The sequence below is a fragment of the Gallus gallus genome, chromosome 14, assembly GCF_016699485.2.
Source record: "Gallus gallus isolate bGalGal1 chromosome 14, bGalGal1.mat.broiler.GRCg7b, whole genome shotgun sequence".
In the NCBI taxonomy this organism is placed as follows: Eukaryota; Metazoa; Chordata; class Aves; order Galliformes; family Phasianidae; genus Gallus; species Gallus gallus.
The window spans coordinates 7,135,684-7,153,328 of record NC_052545.1 but is presented as its reverse complement, the minus strand read 5'-3'; the positions used below and the strand labels follow the sequence as shown (position 1 = coordinate 7,153,328).

General features: G+C 51.2%; 1 protein-coding gene across 1 annotated transcript in view; it reads right to left on the bottom strand.

Moving 5' to 3' along the window:
* Positions 1-1,316: 1,316 nt before the first annotated feature.
* Positions 1,317-17,645, bottom strand: part of HS3ST4 (heparan sulfate-glucosamine 3-sulfotransferase 4) — a 45,714-nt gene continuing 29,385 nt past the window's right edge. The window contains exon 2 of the mRNA XM_015294505.4: positions 1,317-4,409. Coding sequence (XP_015149991.2) covers positions 3,773-4,409 — 637 coding nt within the window. The 3' untranslated portion in view covers positions 1,317-3,772. The remainder of the gene's footprint in view (positions 4,410-17,645) is intronic.

The following is a 17,645-nucleotide window of genomic DNA, read 5'->3' as shown; positions in this document are numbered from 1 at the left end:
CAGTAAGTAACGGGGTCTTATATCATCATCTTGTATGCTATCTCATTCAAAGGGCTCTGTTTGAAACCTGGCACCAACACGTACAGAACATGTTGCATTTTTGCCGGTACCTCTTCAATCTGGTTTGCGAGATGTCCTGGAGGAGGTGACCTTGGACGGCAGGCAGAGCAGCAGAGCTGCATAATAAGAGCATCTCTGCACCGATGGCAGCCTGTTGGGTACAGGGCAGTTAATAAATAATGAGGATGTCAAAGAGAACAGCAGGGAATGGGAGCAGGTAGCAGCTCTGCAGCCAGCTCTCTGACAGCCGCCTGGCAACGTCCAATTACAGGGCACTGCGCTCAGCCTGGTTTGGGGCTATGGGATCCTGCAGTGAGCGAGGCTTAGCAGAGCTGCATGGCACTTAACAGAACTGCATGGCGCTTAGCAGAGCTGCATGGGTTCACCTGGGGCCTCTCCCCATGGGAAGAGCTCTGAGACACAGCGGTGGTCACACAGGGGTTCTCCCAAGGGTCGGACTGCGTGCGCCCGCAGCCCAGGTGTTGTGCATCTGAGCACCCCTCAGGTGTGATTGATTTTTTGACGACTCTTTAAACATCTGGTGAGATGGGACTGCTTTCCAAACAGCAAAATCTGCACCAAAGTGGTCTTGATTTGAATAATAAGCATTCCGCTGTTGTTTGGTAAATACACCCAGTGTTAATGGTGCCTAATGGTGCCTGTAATTGGTGTCTAAAGTTATTTAAAAGTAAATTTACTAGAAAATAATTAGCAATTTTATAGTTCACTACTTCCTAATTTTGTTGATAAAAGTTTTCTAGTGGTTTTATCAGATGACACAAGAAGGCTGTGCTGCAAAATAGCTCCTTTTTTTTTTTTTTTTTTTTCCAAGCGAACAGGAAATTGTGCACACAAAATAGGATTAAAAAAAATTTCCCCCTAATTTCTTTGCCTGGCAGCCAGCCCTCTCCCTGCCTTCATTACAAACCGCTTTATCCTCCATCAGAGGCGAGGGAAACGTCCCAGGTGCTGCCGGGGGATGCGCGCCCCGTGACCTTGATGATGCCTCCTGAGCTGGGAGAGCAGCGGGTGTGCAGGGAGGGCAGCCCCCGTGCATGGACATCCATAGGAACACCCCCTGCCCACAGGGACACCCCACTGCAGGGCTGCAGCTGGGGCTTTCTGCTGCCTGCTCAGCACTGCGGGGTCCGCACCCGCAGGGGCCGTGCAGTCCTGGGGCCTGGCTTGCTGGGGGGGCTCACAGCTGGGGTCCCCCCAGGCTCAGCGTGGGTCTGAGGAGGAACAGAGCACAGAAATGCAGCTGCTACACCGTTTTATTGTTTAGTGCTGCGGGTTGCAGTGTGCGGTCGGAGATGTTCACACTGTGCAGTACAGAGGGACACGGACAGACAGAGACGCGTTGGGGAGGCGGTGAGAGCACAGCGGTTGGGGTTCAGAAAAGACCAACAACGCTCCATTTTCAGTCTCTGCACCACGCAGCACCAGCCCTCCAGAACAATGAATCACCCGTCTGTGTATAAAATTAAATATAATTTATGCTTTGCTAATTGAAATCAAATACAAAATTCAATTTCCTCTGCATTGTAATGCTGACATTTGAATAGGTTTTTTAAAAAGGTATTATTAACCCGACTCTCTCTTTCGGCAGGCCGCTCTCTGGCCAAATAACTCCTCTGTCAAAGCTCCGCATTGGCGATGCCGCCGCACGCGTTCGGGGCGCGGGGCAGCCACGTCTCAGCCAACAGAGCGCAGCCCCACAGCCCGACCCCTCCGTGTGCTCCCAGCCATGGGCTTCGGGTCGTGGCCGGTATAAAAAATAAAACTCTGCAAATATGGCAAAAAGTGTGGAGCGGGAGGGCGGCAGGATGGGGCTGTGGGTCTCCTGGAGAGTCCAGGCGTTGTCATGGAGGGGATGTGCCACGCGGTGCCCCAGCCCTCGTCCTCCTGCTGAGTGCTCACACTGTGTGGCACTGGGGCAGCCCGCGCTCAGGGGAAGGTATGACATTTTAATAGCGTGTGACACACCGTGAGGTTATTCCTATTACACACTTCCAATTATCACGCAATCATTTGGGGGTCTGAGGATCAGTAAAAAACTGTTATGCCAGGACAGGAGCTGCTTTGAAACCTAATCCAGACCGATAGGAGCCGATGTGACCTCAGCAGGGAGCTGCTCGGTACCCTCCAGCACAGAGCTGTGCCGTGCCCCTACAGCACGGACCACAGTGCAGATTTGCAGAATGAATCCAGCTCTTTCTTCTCCCAGCCCAAGGCACCAGCACTGCTTTTAGTGTAATGAACCACACGACAGACCATGAAACCCAGAGCAGGTTCAGCTTTTTAGCTAACGAAACACCGATTTCATTTGGTTATTTGGATCAGTGGGGTTTTCTTCCCACCTTAATCAGAACTGAGTCCTGGTCCTCCCAAAGCCAACTCACACTGCATCTCTGCTGCTCCCGCGAGGCACCGGGAGCCGTGCAGCAGCCGCAGTCCTACAGGAGGACAGGAGCAACACTTGAGTTAGAAATCACCCGTACAAGGGGAGCATTTCCACAGCAATAGCTCTGCACTTTTCTTTTGCTCTCTCTCTTTCTGTTTTTCTCTCGATAATGGTCAGGAAAGCAGCAGCTGCTTCAAAGTGCTGCTGCCTTGCTCTCCGCCGGTCCCAGCGCGCAGCTCGCAACGCACTGCTGAGGATTCAGTTAAGATACAGGTTTGTTCCATAGCTTCTACCAGGATTTGCAAATTTGGCTGAGCGTATGACTTGGTCATTTCCACTAGAACACACACATATGTTTGCGGAGCAGTGCTCACCCTGGGAATTAATTGCTTTTTTGTAACGGATTTGAAGTAAAGACGAAGGCTGCTTCGGGACTTCGCACAGCCCGTTGGCAGCAGCCAGCAGCAGGAGCAGGTCCACGAGGTGCACGTGAGCCACAGTCCCAGGGCCATGGTGGGAGAGCTGTCCCCATGGCTGGGATCCCATGGAGAGTGCCCGGCCCCCAGGCAGTGCCCAGGACCTGCAGTGAGGCCTTGGGGCGTGGGGGGAAGGCCCCGATTCTGGTCTCACTGAGCAGCCCTATAAATTAGAAAGGTTCTCTCCCCATACATCAGAACGGTTCTCTTCCAGCAGTGGAGCTGCGGTCACCAGTGAGAGGAGAATCGCGCCCAGGATCTGTGGCACTTGGTAAGTACGAGTTTTAGTGCAACAAGTAACTGGAACATCTGGTGCAAATTATGTTTCTGTACAGAGTTCCTTTGCAGCATAACTGGCTTTATTCCTTCCACATACAAATGCCAAGGTGCTTGTGAATGCACGGCCTGAATTCACCAGATCTCATGCTGCTGTGTGAGCAAAACTTTAAGCCGGGGCAGGGGAAATCAGACCTCTTGGTTTGTGGTGCTGCTGGGCTCTGCACGCCGCCTCCTGCTGCTGCCTGCATGGCACAGGGACACACCAGCAGCAGAACATGGACACGAAGTGCCCATCACCCACAGCTGCACTCCCACCACCTTCTCCTCCTGCCCATTCCCTGATCCCTCAGGAGGACAGAGCCCAGGCCAAACACCCCGGAGGTAACACATCACCAAGGTTTCAGAGCTGGCCATTCTGTTCACCTCCAGCTGCAGCCCCAGCCGCGCAAGTGTTGTGCTTACAAGCCCAAGCCTTCAGCCCTGCATGAGTTCTGGGTCTCTAAGGATGATTCACATCTTAAAAGGAAAGAGCTCTCTTCCCGATTTCTTGGTTCTACTTCTCACTTTCTTCCCGCTCCCACTCGAAATCCTGCCCTGTCATTTGGTAAAACATGACATTGAATGGTTTGTAAAACTTCCGCAGTCTGTGGATGACGTCAGGGTCTATTTTGGGGTGAGTCCGACCCTTGGACTTGCCCAAGCACCGGGGAGCACTGCTGTCCTCTGGCTTCTTTAGACAGGGGAACCCCTTGGTTTTATTAAAATAAAAATGTTTCTCTGTCACAATCCTCTTGAGGCCTAAGAAGTCCTGGACCTTGGCCATCTCCCCGGCTGGGTCTGTGATGAGCCTCTCACCACTGACAAAGAGGATCTGGGAGAGGGGGAAGTACTGCAGCCAGTTCTCCAGGTGCAGCGCGTAGATGCCGATGCGGATGGCGCTCCAGGAAGCGTCAATCAGCCCCAGGGTCCGGTTCTTGAAGGCCAACACCTCAAAGGTGGGGATCTCGGGTTTCTTGGAGAGCGTCTGCGTGTAGTCCGAGATGGCGCGGGTGACGGGGTTGCGCACCACCACGATCAGCTTGGTGTCCTTGGCCATGGAGTGGATGCGCCTCGGGGCCTCGTTGGTCACAAAGTAGCTGGGGGTCTTCTCCATGGTGATCTGGCCTTCCAGCGTCTTGGGCATCACGTCCCTGAGCAGAAGCAGAGGGAGGAGGTTAGTAACTGAGGGTGGACACCGGCAGCTCCTCCTGCCCCATGCATGATGATGGGGACACCACCCATCCCATGAGCCTGGGGACAAAAGCGCTTCTGGTTTTGTCTTCCCTCGGACCCCAGATATGGTGGGCACCCCAAGTGTTAAATTAGCCTCGGTAACACATTATACAGTCAATTCGCCATAGGCATGTGTAGACAAAAGTTAATTGACAATAAACCTGTACAATACCTGTCTGTTCAGCAAGCCATCTGCTTCCATTTGCTCAATTAAGTCTATTCACTTCAGAGCCTTGTACCGGAGTGGTGCAGTTAGGATTACACAAGACCTTTTTGTTATGATGACATGCTTTTAAATGTCTCAGCTAATAAAACTTAATACAGAATAAGATCCCCTGCTTCTAGTACAATAATTAAATTTATTTACTATCTTGTGTGTGAGAAAGAATGACTTTTCTTTTATCTCTAATTCACATGCTCTGTCAATAATTAATTGCTGCTGGGTTTTGAGCTTCCTGTGCAAGCACTTTTATTAGCCAAAAGGAATTTGCCTACCGGATAAATTAGCATGTAGCAAGACTTTCCTGGATAGCATATTACCATACTGTAAAATGAAACTGCAGCAAGATAGCAGTTATATCTAAGAAAACAAAGAGGTAAATGCTTGTCCCAGCTGCCCCCATAGCGAGGCAGAAGATGTGAAGCTATGTCCCTGAAAGGGTGCAGCAGCCCCTTCCCAGCCCCGGCAGCTGTCACGGTCTCACTGTGAGAGCATTCAATACCATGGAGTGTATGCTTAAAGGCTTTACAGGCACAAGTATTGATGGCTTTTTAAGTGTTCTCCAACAATATTTTTATCTTAAGCTTTTGAAATACTTGTGCATACGCACACCCACGCAAAGTGCAGTTTGTTTAACATGTTGTTTGCTAATTTGTCCCGAGCACCCGCTGCCTTGTGGGGATGCTGGTCATGGGATGCAGCGGGATGGGGGGATGCAGCAGGGGGAGGGGATGCAGTCTGGCTGTGTGACCCACCGGATCCTGCAGCACTGAGCAGGTGTGAGGCAGCAGCACAGAAGGAGGTGCTCGGGTTTTGCAGGATAATCCCTTTGCATTCTCACTATTTTTAGTTCAAACATATGCTGAGGAAACAATTGTGAATGGCTGGGACTGGTTCTGTGAGAGCACCTTGGGCACCGGTGACTGCAGCGATGCTGACGTCAAGCAGCAGAGCACTCGGAAGCAGTCAGTTCATGGAATCACGCAGCTGAGGGCTCCAAGCAGAGCTTTCTGCCAGACGAGGCCCAGCCACATTTGTCTGTCACTGTGCCTCATGACTGCACCTGCTGAATGCCAGCAGCTGCCCTGTGCCTCATCCCATCCCACCCCGTCCCTGCAGCGGCAGTGACCACAGCAGTGCAACGTTGCATCTCAAGATGTTTTCCTTTAAGAAAGGCCAGAAGGGGCTAAGAGGAAGCCAGCAGCAGGAAACTGGAGATGCTGCAGAACCAAAGGGTGGTATTCCCAGAGGGATCTAGCACCCGGACCTAACGTCCCTGCAGGAGGGCAGCGTGGCTCTGCTGTGATGCTACTCCCAGTCTGCAGCCCTCAGGACAGTGCATGCCACTGGCAGCCATGTCAGCAGTGCCTGGCAGCAGTTTGCAGCCCAGGGAGATAACACTGCTCCAACAGACCAACGCACTTCCAGAAGAGCCCACACCTGCAGGAGGGGCAGCAGCCAAATGGTGCAGGAGTGCATGGCTGGGGCTGAGCTGGGAGCTGGGAGCAGCCTCAGGAACAGGGAGGGGAGCAAGGAGAAGAACTGGAACCAGGGAATAAAGACTCTTCCAACCTTGTGACTTTGCCCAGGGTGTTCCCACAACAAATTTCTATTGAACCATTAATTACCAAAATTGATGTGTTGCTCTTCTGTTCCTTCCTCAACAAAAATAGTTATTTTATCATCATGTACAGCTAGCAATCTCTCTGCGTTTCCTTTTTAACTGATTCTATCACCAGTTAACCACAGCTCACTGCTTCTGGCTGTTCTATGGGCAGTGCAAATTAACTGATCTGGGGGCAACTGGGGGACTGCAGCCAGGCAGCGGCTGGGAGGTGTCCTTCCCGGGTCCTCTGGCTTTGGCACTGGTCAGTAGCAGAAGTAGCAGTGTGCAGAAGTCCCTTCATGGTGCAAATGGACTGCCAGACAGGTAGAGAACACCATTACCCCATGGCGTTCCATTAACTCAAGACCCGTGCAGCAGCACTGCATGCTTGTTTGTGCTTTCTCAGACAGGATAAGCTGTTTTCCTATGCAATTGTCTGAGCATACGGAGGGGCCTGCACAGACAGACTTGGCTTCTGTAGGCTCCTCTGAGTCAGACACGCTGGCAGCAAGCAGCAGGCTGTCAAATGTCAAAATGTGGCGATTATGAGATGTTAAAAGCTCTGCTGGCCTGTACGCAATGGATGCTCAGACAATAGTGCTCGAGGGGCCCACTGCCACCACCTGGTGTGACCCTGGTGTGACCCTGGTGTGGCAGGGGCAGAGCCCTCCCTGCCCTCCCCAACCTGCTCTGCAGCACAGAGCTACAGGGCCACAGGGAGCTCCCAGCACTGCCTCACATCGCTCACAGCCGCTTGGCATCTCCGTTGCAACACAAATCAGTCCGGCCACAACCACTAAATGATTGTTTCAGAGTAATACATCTTTGTATCTGGGCTCCTATCTGACAAGATGCTGTTCTGCAAATGTCTGTGGATGCTGAAACTGAATGTTCCGAGAAGCGAGGGCTGGCTGGGCCCAGCACCCTGTGCTGATGCTGTGCAGCCGGACAGCAGGGGCTGCTGACAGCAGCTGCACTGCATCTGCTCCAACACCACAAGCGCTGTGCAGCCACTGCCACATTTGCCTGGGCGGTGGGGTCCGGCATTAGATTTGTTTGCTTCATATTACGGACTGTGACCGTTATTTGTGGGTTCTTAGATGACAGAGCTTTACAAGATGAAAATGAATCTGAATTCAGAGGAAGCACTGCTGCACTCCTGCACCCACGCCATCATTCCGGAGCATCCGCTGCCTGTGGCGCTGGGTGTCAGCCAGCAACGGAGCTCCCCCCCCCCTCAGCAATGTGACACAGTGGCAAAGCCCCATCGTGGGCAGTTTTGTAAACAAGGATTTTGCTCCCCTCTGCTCTGGAGCCAGGAGGGAGCCTTAGCATTATACTTACTTTGCTCTTACTTTAAATTACGGTTTCAATAAACTGTTGCAACGACAGCAAAAAAGAAAAGCTTCAAAGCTTTCTCTCCGCAGTGAGGATGCTCCAGACAATGCACTGGCAGCAAGTTACAGGGCAAGCACCTCGCAGCCCTGCGAGGGACCCGCTGCTCCCACTCCTCCCAGAGACCCTCTGGCTGCTGCGTGGCCATGGGCACAAAGTGCATCTGCTGCGCCGTCCCCGGTGGTTGGTGGCAAAGGGCAGCTGTAAGCCCTCCTCGGAAAAGCCTGCTGCAGTAATTGTTCTTAACTGCTGCCTTCAGAAAGCTCTTTATTTTCAAAGGATACATTTTATAAATTTGTGAATTTGCATGTTGCCAAAATCCCCTTGTGGTTTATTTAAATCCAGATTATCTTGTTTATTCCTTCAGTCACAGCTGTCATTTATCTCTGTGTAGGCAGCTTGTGCACGATGTTGCAGGTTTCCTGCAATCCCACTCAAAAGGAGTCTTTGTTAACGGCATTTTCATGTTCCCAACGAGAGAAAAAAAGCTCACGGCAGCTCCCAGGTCTCAGAGGGCCACAAAGAAGGACGCAGACCTGCACGATGCTGTGTGAAGCAGGCAATGGCCAGGGGCTGCCACGGGGACACCTGCGCATGGAGCTCATCTCCGCAGCTCCTCTGCGCGGAGCCAACATCTGCTTTTGTCTTCCAAAAGACAAACACGAAGTCATTTTCCATTTTATTATTAACACATTCTGGTATAATTGCTTGAGCTGTCAACTGTGACCTGCCAGTAATTCAGCAGGCGTGGGACTTTCAAGGGGAGAACGGCATTGCAACCGAGGGCTGCAGTGCGCATTAAAAGCAGAACCTATTTGCTGTAAGCCCCCAAGTCAAATCTCTTGTTGAATTCATTCAAACATAAATTTACAGCTGAATTTACATAGGTTTAATGTTTTATAATCTTTTTGGTCTGTGAATCTATATTCAAGACTGAGTGCATTAGCTTAGAAATATTGTGCTTAACACTGAAAATAATTTTAATCTCTCCAAAGTCCAATCCTCTGCACATCACTAAACCTCAGAATCCAATCCCTTCTAATAAGAGACACAAAACTTGCATCTGTCGCTGCCTAATAGATTCATGCTGCTCTAATTCAAATGGCTTGCACATGTGTTTTAATAAAAAACATCCAACAAATTGCGAGGCGCTTTCAGAAAAGCAAGTGCCAGCACAGAGGGAAACAAAACATCCCTGGGAGATGCTCTGTGTCAGCTGCATGGCCTGGGAGCCATTGCAACCCCAATGGGGGAGAATGGGGAGACCCCAGCCCTGCACCGGCAGCTCTGCTCCTGCAGATGTAATGCCCAGAAATAAGGAGTGCCCGGGACTGTGCTTTTTGCAGCAGACGAGCAGCTCTCCTTTGTCCCAGAGTTCATCAAGCCATTTGGCGCCCATGCAAAGTGTTCTCCTGACAGGCAGTTGGAAAGAGCCCATGTGTGCAAGCCCAAGGATGCTCTCTCCGTGCCAATCTCTTCCCCACCGAGCCTCCCCCCAGCACCTCCTGGGCTGTGTGTGCCGGAGGCACCCAGGGCACGGCAACACCCCCAGCACCGCTCCCACCGTCCGTGTGTGCCCACCGAGCCCCCTCCTGCACAACGGCAGCGGAGCGATGGAGAATGGTCTCGGGTTGCCATAACAACGGAGGTGCTAACATCGTGTTGACTAACTGCAAGCCGATCTGATCAGAGAATGGAAGTATCGAGTTGCTATGGTAACTGAAATGCCAAATTTGAAATTGTGTCAATAGCAAAGTTATCAAAGGGGAACCAAACGTAAACAGCGGGGTCAGGGCCCGAGCCTGGCCCCAGGGCACTGCGCAGAGCCACTGGGCACCGAGTGCTGCTGCCAGGCTGGGGGAGCTGCCCTCAGGGCCATGCCCACACAGAGCACTGCCGGCCCATCCCTGCATCCCTCGGTGGCAGAGGGCAACGACATCGGAGTGCAGACTATCTCCAATGCCACGGTTCATTGGCCAGCACAGTCCAGAGCCCAACAGATGCAAGGAAACAAATTTTGTGTCTCCGCAAAACGCAAAATCTTTAACGGCTCATTGGCATGTGCTGGTGTTGGCCTGGATAAGGAGTGACTCCTGAGAGCCCACTATTGATTCTGTCAGGGATTCAGAGGTTTATAGGCATCGCTCGGGATCTCTACAGTGCTTGTACCATCTTAATGGCTCTCACCACCAACAGAACTGAAAGCATCCCCCTGCACACTGGGAAGCGGCTGAACCCACTCCAGGAGACAGACAGTGCCTGGCTCCTCCTGGGGAGGAAATGCCAGGACTGTGGGAAAGGGATGTGAACCTCACCCAGGGATGCTCCTCTCCTCCTACCACTGAGCACCAAAATCAGTGGGCAGCTGGCTGAGAGCGGACAAAAATATAAATACACTCTGATTTCACCAGGACCATCTGGCTCATGCATGATAGGCGGGTAAGGACGCTATAATCGTGGAGCAGAGAACTAAGCTGATCCATTAAAGTCTTTTAAGCAGAAGCAACTATGGAACCCATATTAATCCAGCAATGCTTTATGAGCAGACATCACAAGGTTAGATCCATTCAGTTGCAATTAAAAATAACACTCGCTGTTCAGGCTGGTTTGGATAGTTATTACTGCCTTGTGTTCCTCAAAGACTCTTATGTATATAGATGGTTGTTGCGAGCACAATGTAATCTGAAATTATGATCTTAATGCTAAATCTTGCTTTCTTCTGTTCTTTCCTCAAGTGGATCTCCTTGGGGACATGGCTGTTGCCTTGTTCTGAAATCCCTCGCCCATCTGACAGCACGGCTCACGCAGAAATCACAGAGTTTCAGATTAGCGATCCCACAGTTTCAGTGCCTTCCTAATGGAGAGTGCCCCCAGCTGCAGACCTCCCCAGCAGAAGCCAGGCGGATGCCCGGGGTCTGCTGTCCCCATGAGCTGCCCGCCTTCTAAACACTCACCAACACTGCAAGCTGCTGGCAGATGCCTTGCAGAACCACAGCCCTCAGCATCACTCAGCTTCGGCTGTGCAAAGCAATCTCAATTCTGCAGATGAAGATGCACACTTAGCACAACATTGTTTTATCAAGGATGAATTCGACCCGATCTCTCCAATGTCACGTCTGACTTACTGTTGGTCATTGCTCAGTCATGGAGCAGGTAGTGAAGAAGCCTGGAAACACATATTGCAAACCCCACTGCAGTCATAACTGTTTTGACTCTCACTGCTGTTCCCTAAAGAAGTGTAGCAATGCAATTCACAGGGAATATGTCAGCATTGTCTATCAGATTTAATTACTGTATTAATCACAGCCGTAGCAAAGAAGCAGCAGCATGAATGCCCTCTCCTGCACATGCCACAGACACGAACTGCTGGAAGAGTGGAGGTGCTGCCTCTGCTGGTGGTGGATTTCCAAGCCAAGTTTATCTGCTGCACTGGGTCTGGCTCTGTGCTTTCCCTGTTAGATACGGGTCTCTCTGCAGTGCACGTCCCTTCCATGCCACCTCATCTGTTTTACATCATCACACGAGGAAGAAAGAATACCTGGACGTTGATGATGTTCTCCCCATGGTGAAGGAAAGCAGTGCAGCAGGGCAGCAGCACACAGCACTGTCACCAGCACTGCAACAACAGCACTCCATAGCAGGGCTAACAGAAAAGGATCAGGCCTTTTTGGGGCAAACCCCTTGGGAAAACAGGAGCTATAGAATGAGCAAACTGATACAAAGCAGCTTTGGGCTGCCAGCACCCCTGGCTTGGTCACTTTCCACTATGGGAGTCCTCTGGGGATCGGGGTGCTCCTGCTCCTCCTCACTGCTGTTCCCCCATCCGGACACGTGTCCAAACCATTCTGAATACTGATGCAACAAAACCGGGTAGTTGAGATCATTCCTGTTTACCAGAGATAGGCCCTTCCTGAGAAGGAAATCACGGAAGTAGAACATTAAGATGTATTAATATAGATCTATGCACCATGAGGAATTTCATCTTCTGGAAAAATTTACTTCTACCAGGAAAAAAAAAAAAAAAGATCCTGAAAATAATGGCTGCTTAAGTGCAAGCACTGCTGCTATATCATGCTAAAAGCTTTTCAGGAAAAAAAAACAGTAAATAAATTCCACTTTTCAGATGTATCTGGATGTTATCCTAACACAGTGCCAGAGTAATAGGAGAGCCATCAACAACTAAAAGGATGGAATTGTTATGGAAGGACAACAAGAGCAGCAATATCTGCAGAAGAGGCTGAATAACAGCAGTGATTGTACACACCCTGTGCCAAGCTCTGCTCGCTGATGAGCCACGTGGAAAGAAGGGCTCCCACTCCACTGACACAGAAAGGTTTGACACAAAACAGCTGCCAAACGCTGTCACAGGAGCACCGGGCTGTTCAGAGGCAGGGCAGGAGCATCCCGCTCTGTGCAGCTGTGGGTTTGATTTCTAGTTTAGGTGAGATGGATCAGTGCAGGCCCGGCAGTACTGAATGCCCTGGCCATGTGGATGGCAGGACAGGCTCCTGCATTACAGTGACCACGGTAACAATAGATGCGGAGGAGGCAGAGCCAGTCCCAAACCCTTGCATTTAAACACTGAGGCCAGACCTCCCCTCTTGCATTAACCTCTCACTTGTTCCAAAACAAACAACTTCCCACTTGTTCATGTGCGCAGCGAGGTGCATGCAGGCACAGTGCATCCAGCTTCTGCAGCAGCCAGCACACCCTGTGCTGGTCAGGAGACAGGTGAGCCCCACGGTGACTGAGTCCTCCCACAGCACTGCCAAGGGCTGCCCGGAGCTGGGCTTGCACTGCTCCCACCCGGGCGCTGCTCTTCTGACCCACGAGAGAGCGATGCCAGCTGGGCTGCTGCCGAGTGCACAGCCATTGATGTGCTCGTGTCGATTATTTTGGGGTTTCAGTTCATTTATTATGTATGCAAAAATGATAATACACTGGCATCTGAATGTCTTTTAGGCATACAATATCCTTATTATTCAAAATGTTTTTCCTTCCATAATTGAATGGTTTACCTTATTATTACTTTATGTTAATGACCCGGCATTTCCATTTTTCTATAGGATGCTTAATTGTAAGCAAAGTGCAATCAGAATCAGAGATGCCATCTGTAATTGACAGCACCATAATAACAGCCAGCATCACAGGAACAAAGTACCAAAATAAATGGAAGCGGGGAGAAAGCCGCTTCCAAAAATACTCATGGAGCCGTTCTTGGCCAGGACAGAAAGCCCCGTTCACGCAGCATCTTCTCCCCAAGCAGTGACAGTTTGGGCATTAACACAGATAGAGTGCTATTTATATCAGTTTGTACATTTAATCAGTTTTTTTGCAGTTTTCAGCGAGATGTGAACTATATCCCTGTCCAAGGCATTTGGTTCAAATCAGCTGAGACAGAGAATAATCAAGATTTATGATTCTCATTCTGACTCGGATCACACAGTCAGTGCGAATGGTGCAGCAGAGCTTCCTCCCCTCGCCGAGCGACGTCCCCGCGCTGTCCTCACAGCAGCCATGTAACGTCCATCTCGGGACCGTCAGAATGCTGCTGCAGCTCTGACATGGGCGGCTCTGGGTTTCCCTCCTCCGCAGGTGTGCACGGATCCTTCCGAGCGAGGGGTGCCGGAGGGGCAGAGCCTCCAGGTTAAGGCTTGTTTGGCTGTAATCAATAAAATCGCACTTTGCAAAATAAAAGCGGATTCATCTCTTTCTGCCTCTCAGCGCAGCTCTGAGCAGCGAGCAGATTGAATTGTCTGCGGTGCACCTGACCTCCCTCCCAAAAACCAGCTCTGCTGGGAGAGCAGCGCTGCGGACTCTGCTTACGCTGCTGCTGCCCGTAAATCTGCCTGGTGTGTGGGGTGTGCGGCACGGACAGACCCCGAGAAGGGCTCGGGATGCAGCTGCTGGGGCTGCTGGCGCTGCCCCCATTTGCAGGGGCTTAGCACTGCCCCGGGAAGCCGGAGGTTGGGCGGCAGCACGGAGCTGTGCTCCGAGCCTTATGGATAAAGGCCATCTCCTGTTGATGGCTCATGAAAACAGAGCACTGTAACCCCGGCAAACAAAGCTTGGCGGCGGCCGTGGATTCACCCGATGCACGGGGTGACAGCAGCTCTGTCTTGATTGTGGCAGGCAGTGAGTTTGGACGGGGAGCACGGCTCATCTCACCTCCTGCGGGCTTCGGGGGGGAGGCAGAGAAATAGTCCGGAAGGGAAAATAAATGCTGTTTACTTGCAACACTGAAGTCTCCATGTAGTGACTTTGTCAGCGCCGGTGCACGTTAACATTTTGGTTTCTTCAGGGTTTGCTCAGCCATTTCTTCCCATACGCACCGCGTGCAGCACAGCTCAGGCTTAGCCAGGATTCCGTCTTGAGTTCACAGATGCAGTATAACATTCAAGTAGGTGGAAAAACAGATTCCACTCCAGTCAATAGAGTAAACAACGCCCGGTTTGGATAAACAGAATTACCAGTGCTGAAGAGCCCTGGGCAGCACTGCATACTCTGATTAGTATAAATGCTAAACACAAACCAATTAACACTAAGTCTGCTTATCTCGTGTCACTTAGTACTAAAATAAAGCCTAACACTAAATACACATATTGATTTAGCCATTAAATCTAGCATCACTCAAAATAACCCATCAAATTATTGAGGGAGAAAAAAGGACATCACCTTAATTTTCAGTGGCTGCTGTATTATGAACAGCGACTTAATTGCTCCAGCCAGCACCAGGAAGTTACTGCTGATACTGCCATAGAACGAACCTAGGGGAACCAGAGGCAGAGGTGCCAAGAGCACATCTCTGCTCTGACTTTGCTGCGGAAGCACTTGGCACAGCAGCCTGGTGCTCTGCTGGCAGGCTGCAGGTCCAGGAGGCACCCGCTGCCATGATCAGGAGTTGCACTGCTCCTCTGGTGTCAGACACAAAGCACACACATCCATCGGCTGCTCTATGAAGGAGTTCAGGACACACCACGCGGTCCCAGCAAATGGCACTAACTGCTGGTGACCCCCAGGTTTGGCCAGGTGTCCCCCTGCAGAGGAGGTTAATAGGATGTGAGAGGCCACAGCTGCCACAGAACCAAGCGAGGAGGACAGGTGAGGGACAGCAGCATTAATCAGCCGGGAGCAACGCAACAAATGGTGATCTCAAGCTGTTTGGAGACACGGATTAAAAATAAATGTCCCCGAGTTTAATATTCCGCCAGTCAGCTCCTTTTTGTAGGTGGGATCTACTAAAAATTATCTTTCTGCTAAAATGGTAAAGTATTTTTGGCATTTAACAGCTTGCTTCAAGCAAAATAAGTGCAATAAATACATGGGATGGCTAATTGGCTCCGGCACACCCAGCACTCAGCACGGGAACACAGCGCCAGCACTGAGAGCCCCTCCTCGCCTCCATGCGGCTGCTCCAGCCCCTCCTGTCAGCACAGCACAGCCGGGAAGGTCCTGGAGCAGAAACACACATTGAAGCCTTAGAGAAGCAGCAGCAGCGGCGAAGAGGGAGGGAGGCACGTGCTGCAGTTTTGTCTTGTTGCACTGTGTACTTTGAGGCACTTAGTTTGCTGTAAGATGGAGAAGGAACTGCTTGGCTATGTAGTCTTCTCAATAAAAATTAATGCTTTAACAAGAAGCCAAATAGCTACAGCTAATGTACTTCTGAATGAGATCTAAATTTTATTCATAAGCATCAGTGTCAGGACGAAAATAACAGTTTTATGGACACTGTGAGCATAAACAGCTCTGCTGATTCAAAAACAGAAACTGCACTTCTGAATGAATCAACTCATTCATTTGGAACAAAAGCATCGTTTTAAATACATGCCTCAAATGAAAGAGAAAACCAGAGACAATATTCCTCTCGCGAGCCTGCTTCCAAGAAACACACTGCTGAGAAGGGAGCCCAGCTCCTGGCAGTGGGGTGGCAGTGGGGAATGTGCTGGGTGAAGAGCAGAGCAACGGACTGTGATCCTTTCGGATGGATGTGCACCACGTGTAGGTGCTTGCACAGTCTGCTGAGTATCACTTGTTGAGGAATCAAAGGGAACTTACAGGAAAAAAAACACATGGGCATTGTGGACATCACTCCTTGGTGTGTGAGACGATGTGCAGAGCCTCCAGATGTGTGCTCACACATGGATGCGCTGCAAAGACATCTGCATGCAAGGCTGTACCCTTGCAGCTATTGTAGGGGATGCAGCAACCACAAAAAAACCCAGTGCCTCCAGAGGAAAATAACACAAAAGAGATGACCCTATTTCTTGCCGATGTCCCCAGTCACTGCTGTACCCGGCCTTTCCACCGTCAGTGCCGTTGTTGTGCAGCACTGCACTGTGCTGCTCAGCCCTCCCTGCTGCGGTGGATCCAGGCAGGGCTCTGCCATGCTGCAGCAGTGTCCCACTGCGCTCCGAGCCGTGCTGGGCCTGAGACACGCTGCAGGAAGGGCTCCTGAGAAGCATGGGCAGATTTTGCTGGGAATATTGATAGCACACCGATACGCGTTGCTAGACCAACAAAGCAGGCACAAATGCTTCAAAGGCACAAGTTAAAAATAGGGATGGGATTGGGAAATGTGGAGAGCTGTGTAGCTAACAACTGACTGATAAAAGAGTTGTAGAAAAATGCGTCTTGGAGAATGTGCTCATTACAGACAGGGAAGTCAGAAAGATGTCAGAAAACAGTGGCATCAAGAAAGCTTTGCAGACATGTGTGACGGGATGAGGAGATGACAGCCTTCTGGACTGGTGGCAGCAGCTGCAGTGCAGACCAAAAGCCAACACCAGGTAGAAGAACACATTGCATACTGAGGGAAATGCGAGGACCTGACCTGAGACACTCCGAGCTGCATCTGGAACAGCCCGCACAGAGCAGAGGCTGAAGAGGACACGGCTCAGCCTGGCACTGCCTTTCAGCCTGGAAAATATCTTCAACCCGGTTATTTCTTGTGAGTAGACGACGTCAGATGTGCAGCCTAGGGGTCTGCAGTCTGCTCTCTGGGTTATTTAATGATGTTTTGGGGCTCTTTAAAGACAAGCTGAATTCTTTGCTCCTGTTCTGGGAAAACGAGTCAGGGAGTAATTGATCTTTTCCTAACGACCCCAAGCAGTGGGAGGCTGCCGGTAACAAGGCCTCTGGGTGCCACACCAAGCGGCCGTGCATCATGCAGCCCTGCTGCAGCCTCACCCCAATGAGTCCCAGCCCAGGCCTGACCACGCTGGGGTTTCCCACACAGCAGCTGGCAATGTGTCCCAGGGACACTCCTTGCACACAGGCTCAGATCTCCTGGCAGTCGCAGTGAGCTCAGGGCTGCTGTCGGGCACCTCGCTCTGTGGGGCTGTGAGCCACGCTCCCACCACTGCTGCATTTCCACTAAGTGGGGTAATTTATCTGTGGCCACAAATGAAAGATCAATATTTATTTAACACACGCACTACCCTTTGGAGACCCTTAATTGTAAATTAATCATCATTAACTGACAGTAATTGAACATGCTGAAAGCCACCATCGGGGCTCTCCCTGCGGCCGTGCATTGGAGGGGCATGGGAACGTGGGATTGGTGGATGGGGCTCTGCAGGCTGCCAGCACACTGCGACGAGAAAGGAATCATCCTGGGAGCATGCAGGGTGTCCCTCACTGCAACGTGGCCCCACAGCCTTCGGTGGGACACACTGGTGCTGTAACCACAGCCTGCATCCCACTGGGAAAGGCTTCCGTGCTGTCCCCACTACTGAGCTGATGCAGTGGCATCGGATTCGTCACGGGGGGAATCTGTGCCAAAACTGCAGAGATGTGAACAGAAAGAGGCACGTGGAGAGAAGGGGCTGGGTGAACTGGCTGCAGGTTCACTTGCAGTGTGAGAGAGTGGCCTGGGGAGGTGGTGGGACGTGCAGGTCATTAGCAGAAGTGTTCTGGGAACTGCCACCTTCTAGA